General features: G+C 32.8%; 1 protein-coding gene across 1 annotated transcript; it reads right to left on the reverse strand.

Moving 5' to 3' along the window:
* Positions 1-5,627: 5,627 nt before the first annotated feature.
* Positions 5,628-9,829, reverse strand: LOC149922253 (ceramide synthase 1-like). Its single transcript, XM_090163291.1, has 7 exons — positions 9,281-9,829; positions 8,495-8,651; positions 8,219-8,399; positions 7,571-7,732; positions 7,354-7,507; positions 7,091-7,284; positions 5,628-7,011 (listed from the first exon to the last, which is right to left on the reverse strand). The coding sequence occupies exons 1-7, from the start codon at positions 9,533-9,535 to the stop codon at positions 6,954-6,956; spliced, it is 1,161 nt and encodes a 386-aa protein (XP_090019417.1). The 5' UTR covers positions 9,536-9,829; the 3' UTR covers positions 5,628-6,953.
* Between the last annotated feature and the right edge of the window lie 42 nt (positions 9,830-9,871).

The raw sequence follows: 9,871 nt of genomic DNA on the forward strand, positions 1-9,871 counted from the left end.
ATATTTACATAAAAAGAAGGTAAATTCGTACGTTGCTCGTGGATGCGGCTTATTTTCGTTGCCATGGTAACGAGTTTATGTCAACTATGGTGGTCACATAATTATTCTGCCGTGCAAAGCACAAAAGCATTAACGACCAAATTTTCGATTTACAGATTTTTGTTTTATTTCACCTTATTTTAAAGTTAAATTCAATTTTGAACTAATTTTCGAATTTAAAATTTTTGTTCTTAGAGAAATGACTTGTTGCAAAACGCATTAATTTAGGTTTTTGCATTATTTTCAAACCAAAAACACATTAATGTGTTTATTTTCTTTAAAAGTCAAATTAAGACGCATTTTTTTTCGCGTTTTAAGACATAAATAGTCCAACAAATACGTGGTAAAAAGCATTTTTTCATGATATTTCTGAAATATCGTTTGGCCTGTAAATTGTTTAGTACCAGAATATAATTAGAGTTGAAAAATCCAAGTCAACTATATAAACTTGAAAGAAGTAAGTTGGGGTATCTTAAGGCAAAGAAAGTTCGAATTTCGCGGGTTTTCTCCATATTTTGGTTTTGGTCGTTAATGCTTTTGTGCTTTGCACGGCAGCATTGCCAATCAGTGTGGTGTTTTGCCTCGTGATCTCTGACGTGAAATAGCGCCTATTTTAAGGCGGAGCTAAAGTATGACGTATGCCTACGACGCTACGAGCAAGCACCCAATAGGATGGAGAAAGTTTTGTACTGACTGCTTAATACACCATGTGACTAAAAGAACCAATAGAATTGCTGCAAATTAGCTCGACTATTATTGAAATGCAACCGCTTCTCTTCGGCTCACGTTCAAATATAAATGGAACGATTGGGATACAGAAGCAGGATAATAAAATTATAACGTTTCAATATATATTTGTGAATTAAATTTAGGATTGTTGGCTCTATCATTGCCACCTGTATAATGATAAGGCCCTTGTTATAAGAGATGGCAATGAATCTATTAGATTTTTCGAAAAAACGACTTTACTAGAGAGTGTGGTGCCATCTATTATTTGCCAAAGAAGCTTAAATTCAAAATAACGAAAGAATAACGTCGGCCGAGAAACTTTGCAGAGTATATTACAATTAGACCACTACTCTACTTACAAGGAGAGTAGTGACATGGACTAATTAACTAATTAATTAGTCCATGGTAGTGAGTACCCGAGGTGTTTATTGCCGATTTTATTCAAAGTTAGGGTAATATAGACCTATATGAGATATGAAATTTCCCAAATGGAGACGTTGCACTACCCATTCGATTTGCCATGGCAACCGAAAAGGTTTTTGACCACTTAAAACTAAAATAAGATTTTTAAGATCTTTCACCGAATACGTCGCAGCTTAACAAGCATCGGTGGTTCTATGGTAGAACGTCCGCGTGTCATGCAAGATAGCTCTGGTTCGAAACCCGCCCGATGCAATCCGTCACAATTGTCTAAAATGCATAACGTACAATCACAAATCGCAAAAGAAAATTATGCTACACCCAATGACAACAAAATGTGGGCGTTTTTGGAAAAACCTTTTCCCTAATTCTAAGAAACTGCGTACGCAGCGATTACACTTTGCCCCGAAAATGCGTACGCGTCCGCAGCCCAGACAGACCCACAGACACACACCCCACCCACAGACACGGTGATTGTAAAGCCCCTCCTAGAGTACATAGTACCCTCGGAGAGGTAACCACAGACACGGTGATTGTAAAACCCCTCCTAGGGTACATAGTACCGTCGGAGAGGTAAAAATAATATATTGGAAAAATTATCTTCATAATAAAATAACTACGTGTTTAATAATGAAGAGATTATTTTAAATTATTTCAATAATCAAAGTGGAATGTTTTGTCGTCCATGAAATAACAAACCAATCAACTTTAGCCAGACGTCTACAGTTATATTTTACGGGTACCAGGGTTATTCAACCTTTACGAGGTTGAATTGCGTCGAGTGTCTCGCAATAAGTCTGACTTTATTCCACCTGTTGATATTTTAGCAGCGCCCTCTATTGCAGATAAATAGAAGCTCGAAGAAAAATATGAAAACAATGAAGGGTCGATTAATTATGAAAATAATTTTATAAAATTTATTTAAATTTGAATCTTAAAAAATAAGACTTAGGTGAAATTTATTGTATGACACTAATATGAAGTAAGACCATCAAAGGGCTTGTACAATAATTAGTTGAAAAATTGAATTTAAAGTAACACCGAGGGGCAGGTCACTTCCATTTTGGGTGCGTCTTAATCATAGTAAAATGATTAAATCAGGGTAATCGTGATTAAATCAGGGTAATAAAGATTAATTTTTTTATCAAGATTAGAAAATCTAATCACGATTTAAACGAGATTTAATCATTCTAATCATGATCTAATCTTTTTAATCGGATTTTTTTTATGTAAATTAATACGATGGGTTTTCCGCGCGAGCTTGAGTGCAACGTCCGTCAGCTGCGAGATATATGTTTTTTTTTTTATCTGCGGATGCTTTTATTTGAAAATTGAGCCTTTAAAAAGAAAAGAGGGCTAAGGTCATTTATTGATCAGATAATGAAGTTACTCGGATGTTTTATAATGGTCACGGTTTATATATTTACACAGGTTAGACTACTTCGGCTCAGAGATGGACGCTTATGAGTTACTCCCGCGTTTAGAGAATTTGAAAAATTCTACTTCGCGCCTACAGCGCCGGCTTGTGTAAAGTTTCTGAACTATAATCAACTATTGTTAAAATAATATTTATATTTAAAAATGGAGCGCCACCTTTATTTTCAATTTAAATGTATCGTAGATAATTAATAAATTTTAAAATACATATTATCAAATTATAAATACGGTAGCTCATTAGTATATTTATAATTAAAATTTATAAAAATTTAATTTATAATAAATTAATTAGTACTGTTTATATACATTAGAGGGCCAGTAGCATAGTAGAAAACAGGGTTGCCTGTCAGAAAAACTTAAATGGTTAAAGCCGACCGCTTTAGTTATCCCAGGTAACATTGATTTCGAGGACGTGTTCACTGAGTTTCCACTTCTGAGAGCATCTTTTACATGATGAAAAACGCGTCATCAAATTTATAGATGGAAAACGGTAGTTAGTGAAGCTTTTTTTTAAAACGCGAAGAATTTGCCAGTTTCAATAACATTACCGCCATCTATCGGTTTCAAGAATTTAGCACTGAATAAGGCAGCGCGTTCTTAAAATTAGTATCGCGCTAAAGTACCATTTTGGCCAATTGCGATAAAATAAAAGCGGGTTGTCAAAACTATTGAATTTGACTGTAATTGTGGTATTTGAAAATACTTTTACTTTATTGAAATTGGCTAATTCCTAGATGGTTTCTAGTTTTGAAAATAGCTCTACCCCGGCGATCGTTAGATTTTGTTTCCATGGTAACCTTTTCGGTAGCACCAGCAATATAAGAATTTTCGATTTACGGTCCACTAATAAGCCAGTTTCAATAACAGTACCGCCATCTATCGGCTTTAAAATTTACTAAAGGAAGGAACACCTTAGCTGACGTCATAGGTCAGGCTAATCTGCTATTTCGTCTAGCTGCGTATGTTTCAGATATTATTGAATCTCGATTATTGTATGTTCCGCTTGAAACACGGTCTCATTGAAATATTTATATTATGTTATACTTATGAGTCATTATGTTTCATATAATTGTAGCTTGTGAGTTTCATTAGAGGTTTTTTAGGGGCTGTACACAATTAATTACGTAACGCCAAAAAAAACTAATTTTTCGACAGCACTTTTCCCTCGTAACAAAGAGACGCTTCAATAAAACATCTTCAAGGTAATTGCCAAGAAGTAATATTTCCGAGAGCCAGGACCTGCAAGGCACTGTTTATTTGGTGCTTGTTAAAATAATGGAAACTTTTCACCTGTACGGTATGCAACAAGTGTTCCCTTTTAACCACGTAGCTTTTTTGACATATTATGGCTTAGAAAAACACGACGTTCTGTTTGCAGGTGAAAAGTTTCCATTATTGCAACAAGCACTATAAAACAGTAACTTGCAAGTCCTGGCTCTCGGAAATATTACTTATTGGCGATTTCCTAGAAGGATCTTTTATTTAAGCGCCTATTGCAACGATGCCATCCGCCCTAAATTTTGTAACAGACACTCATAAAATAAATCAAATGGCGTAGGACTTACGGAGAAATGCTACGTTGAGAGAATTTTCAGCGTTGTTCCATTGTCTCCTAATACTTGAAAAGTGAGTTAATATTACTTCTAGAGATCAGCGTTTGGATAAGAAATTATCCAATTATTTATTTTTATTCATAACCGACAATTATCCCAAAAATATCGGAAAAAACCCATTATTTTCGCATGTTAAATCGTTGTTTATTCGTTTAAAATGTTCATAAATAAACAGTTAACCAAAATTTTTATGATTAATCAAAATTTTGACGGTTAATTTATTTGTTCCGCCGATCTCTAATTACTTCATTACCTCTAATCAAAATCAAATCAGCCCGGTATCTCACACTCACTGGTTCCCTACCACCCACGATATATGCGCACGCCGGCAGCGTTTCCAGGTCCTTAAAATAAAATTATCGTTCCATGGATAAAAAATTATCAATTTAAAAAAAAAATCATCATGAAAATTTGTGGTCAATTTTAATTTTGTGGAAATATTGACGGTAAATTTAGTCGAAGTTATATTTATGAGAAATATTTTTTTAAATTAGGTTCTCACCTATTGAAAATATATTGACTAAAACATAAAACTAATATTAAAAAGTTGCAGGTTTAACATGTTTACTGACAAATGAATAATTATCGTACGTTATCGTAACTCAGACTGAATTATCGAACGTAGCGTACTATATCGTATGATGTTAAAATTATCGTACGTCTTAAAAATTAGATCGGAATTATTGCAATGTACGATAATTATCGTAGGTCTGGCAACACATTGCCAGTGATGGCGCAGAGTTGGAGAATTCTACTATGATGCTCGCAGATCGTCTGAACATCGTCATTCTATATAAATTCTTGACTCGCATATGATAAATTTAGAATTTTTTTAAAAATCAGATATAGCCTGTTAATTAACTTATTAATGAAAGATTAATACTTCTCTCGTATTCTTCTGATTAAACCCTAGTATTCCCGGATATAATTTCAAATCATTTGTAGAACACCTGGCGACATCTATGTAAGATTTTCAAAACTAAGTTTTATCTTTATAGCTGGAGGGAAATTCGAAATTTATAAATGTGCAACAAACAAAATCTAAATAATAATAGCGAAAATATTTTAAATACACCTTTTATTCAAAAGTTGTCTTACGCCAACCATAAAACATCGATTAATATTTTTTTTTTTTACAATTAGCATTAAAAACCCCTATAATTGAGGGAAATATACCACAAAAGATATATAAAAAGTTACATTTTTACTAGAATACAATTTATTTTTCTCATAAATGGATGGAAGACTAAAATTTTATCCATTGGTTTTAATAATGATCTAATTACGAACATCTACCACTGTGATAGGCTGATAGCAATTTCAGGATACAGATTTAGGATTTTGTTAGTTCCAAAGTTACTTTGTTTGAAATTTCGTGCGATACGATAATAAACATTTTAAATGGAATAAAAGAAGCTATCTAGCAATTTTTATCACAGAGCGGATGTAAATAAGCTATCCATTGGAATGAAATAAAAATTTTGAAAATTTAAGAAAAATACTAAAAACTCGCAAATAATTCTTTGGCACATAGCGTTACTAAGCAAATTAATAGATATTTTCCATTTAAATTTTTTTCTTCTTTCATCAAAAAATAAATGTAAATTTTCACAAAATCGATGCAAATATAAAAGTAAAATAAAAATACATGTATTCTTTATATGGACGTGTGCTTTAAGATGTTAAACTACAAAACATATTTCAGGAACCGGCTTGGACTTTTTATTTAAAAATACCATGATTTACCGTAAAACATGCGCAAAAACTACGACTGATATAACAGGACAGGCACTGTAAATAGGTTTTAAGGTCACTTTACACTATGGAAGGGATTCGGGTTGGTAGTTTTACGTTGAATTTCCTTTACCACTCTCTGAACTCTCAGATTGCTCAGAATTAGAAATGGAAAATTAAATGCCATCTGAGAGTGCTTGGAAAAGTTAAGGAAAAACATCATTTAACGTTTTTCATTGTTAACTATTAACAGATCTAATTTACCCTGGGCGACGATTAACGAGGCAAACACTTAAAATATATATTGTAATTCGTAAATTACTTCACATTAGAGTCAAGTCTAAATTTGACGCGACCGAAGAACTCTTAGACTTTACTAATTTAACCATATTAAAAATCTATTAAAGAGGAACTACACATTTTTGTATTAAATTGTCAGTTAGTTGTTACTTTAGCCCTGATTTTTGAAACATCATTATATTGGCTAGTATTATGTTTGAATGATAAGTTCTTTCAATTATTGTGATCATTCTTAAATTTAATACTGTATTTAAGTGAATCATTTGTTATTGGAGTAATAGTTCTATCAACCGTTCTGTAAAAAATGTGTATCATTGTTACCGTCGGTATCGTATAAATTCTCTAAATGAAAAGTAACATTTTCTCCATTAAAACTAGACTATGACTAAAACGAAATGTTTCGAAATAGAATAGCAAAATATTTACACCATTCTTTAAAATTACCTAATCACTTTTGTTGTTTTTATAAAATATAATATATAATATTTATATATCTTTAGAGGTAATAATTATTCGAAAAAAAACTTTGATCTATTTACGTACAAATAATTTCATTAAAAAGTGACGAGAGAAAGCCAAGCTAATTTAACGCCAATTTAGTTAAAAAATAAAAAAACTGTTTCATTCAAAAATAGTCCACTAACTCTATATAAAGCTTTCCAAAGGTTGATATGCTTGTTTTTAAGTCTTGAGTGTTGGTTTACGAACCCTCACGTCGGAGCTATCATTTGTGCAAAAACTAAATTGATAAATACCACATTTCAATTTAAAAAAAGTTAATTAAAAATGGAATTATTATGATATTAATTGATAATTACCCATTATGAACGTTAGAGTTTGTCTCGGTTGTTTTAGAGTGTCCGTTAACAGCATGCTCTGAATTGCCATTTGTTTCCATTTTAACATTTGGTTTGAGTTTACGCTTTATTTTTTCTTCAACATCGTATTCGCGAGTATCATCTATTTCTTTGATCTGGCCAATGGCAACTCGGTATAAAAAGGATAAAACCATCTAATTCAAGAACAAAGTAGTTAGTAAAATGTAAAAACTAAAATTAAACTATCAATAAAAAAGATTCACCATAAACCAATAAGCATCCATCGATAAAACCACCCAAAGTAAGAAATTCATTGTGAAAAGCAACGGCATGACGAGTCCCATGTTCATTGCAAGCGGAACAGATGCAGCGGTAAAAATGGCTTTCAGAGGAAACCAATACAACCTCGTCAAGTACCTAAATAATTTTAAAAAATTATCCCCAACGATTCACCCCACACTAAGTACGTCATAATCATACCAAGTAACTGTGAAAAGCACAAAACCAATATTGGCAATAATTTCGTGAACTGGGAAGGTTTTGCCACTGCGTACTTTGAAATAAACATTTAGTTTAGTAAATTCCAAAATTATGTCGCAGAAATCGTGGAAAAGAAGAACTAAAATTCCAATATTGTTGTATCTATAAATAGAAATTGAAAAATCCAGACATTAATAGCTGTTCATTTGCTGTCATTGCATTAAAAGCTGAGAGAGCTATATCTGAATACTACGGTCAGAAGTATATAATACACTCTTACGAGGGAAGTATGCATCCCCTATACTGATACTGTTATTCGCTCTAAACACGTTGTAAGCTCCAACTGATTTTTGAAAACACATGGGGTAAAATACACCATATAGTGATTTTCTAAACCTAATGCATCCCGAAAATAAGTAAATCTCCCTACAGTTTAATTTCAACATTTAAAACGTTAGTCTAAGTAATAGAGGCGGTAAATGTTAAGCTGTGACGCAGTGTACGACTATGTAGTTTCGTCAAGAAAAAAACAAACAAGTCTATTAGAAACAGCTTCATTTTTATCACCTCAATTGATATTTCTCACTGCGAGATATATTATATACTGTCAGATAGCCCTCTACATACATAATTGTAATTTATAAGCACCTGAATGCGTGAGAGAAAGCCAATAGGCAAAAAGTAACAACATGATGAAAAACTAAAAGTAAGGAATCTTTCCTCCAGATATCAACAAACATTGTTGCGTACATCGAATGAAGGTAAAAACTGGTCTGTATAATATATATTAAATATATTTCAAAGGTTACTGTCGAATCTAGAGTCCAACCTGGGATAACGAGAGGAAGGTGAGAGTAGACAAATTAGGTCAACCCTTAGGATACCAGAACTAGTTTCAACATTGAAATTCCTATTAGCACATACCATCCCAAACACTACTTGGTCTTTGGAAAAATCCGTGTTTTAGAACCGCAGAGTAAAAAGTCAAAAACCACGCCGCAGAGTAAAAGAAACATTTCCAGGCACTTTCGGGCATTTTTTCTTGATTATTAGGAGTAAGTTTGAAATGTTTTCCAGCTGGCTAAAGATCAATAAAATATTTTTATCAAATGTTATATCAAACTAATACAAAAAGAAAAACATAAGGATTTTATTTCAAACTCATTTAAAATTTTATGGTAATGGATAAATATAGGCCAAATGTTATCGCTCCCAGTTATATATTGGTTCAATATATTTTGCTAAAATATATTATATACCAAAAAAATTTGATGTTTTCATTAACCCATTAAAAATTTTTATGAGGCAAATTAATGTTATTAGCTTGCTTGTCATAGTCAACAACATGGCACAACATACAAAGTTTATACATATTCTTCATCTTCACAACAGGTACAAAGTCTAAAGCTCAAGGGATAATTAGCGCACCTGCCAATTAGCACTGAGCACTGAGAGCCAGGTGTTCAGATCTTTTAATGGTGCATAAATAAAGAACTTTACACTTACAATGGTAAATATGAAGTAATTAATTCATGGATAATTGCCACATCTTAATTGCACTTGCGAAACCTATTTCATTATTACATATACATAGAAGCCACATCTAACAATGGACTAATTATCCATCCCTTAAGTTTTAATTTTGTGGAAAAATGGATGAGTTTGATAGCTAAAACTATATTGGAAATTTGTAATAAAATTGAAATTTACCTCAAATATGTGTTTTGTGGATAAGTGTCTAAGGCACGTCCACATGACAGCCAAAAACACTACCAGAAAAACGTCTATAGAGTCCAGTCTATGATGTTTCGTAAAATGATCATATTGAGTCGAAAACGATAACACGCGAGAGTTATTCACGAAAAAGCTCATGAAATTTGAGAGTTCGTGGTAAAGTTGGCCATACGAAGGAACGTCTTCCCAAGAATCCATAGAAGGCCTTAGCCTACTGTCAACGGAAGCCATTTTGAATTAAATTTAAGAATGTAAACAAATTTGTTGAGGTGGCCTATTTAACTTTAACTAGATACACAACTTCGTGAAATTTTCGACGTGCTCGGCATTCAAACTTGTCCTCCCAAACGCGCAACTAACACCAATGAAAGTCGCGTTAATTCTGAAAAGCCGAATACCAAACTCAAATGAATGACGTGAACCTACTAAGCGAGCGAACGAACGAAGTAAGGGGGAAGCTTCTTCCGTATCGGAACAATTATAAAAAAAAAATCTGCCGCACACGCACGTGACTTCTGACTTACGATTTCCGACGATTAGCCATCAATCGTATGACGTCCCCCTATT

This window comes from Leiobunum rupestre, chromosome 11, assembly GCF_980474605.1.
Source record: "Leiobunum rupestre chromosome 11, qqLeiRupe1.1.hap1, whole genome shotgun sequence".
NCBI classification, from domain to species: domain Eukaryota; kingdom Metazoa; phylum Arthropoda; class Arachnida; order Opiliones; family Sclerosomatidae; genus Leiobunum; species Leiobunum rupestre.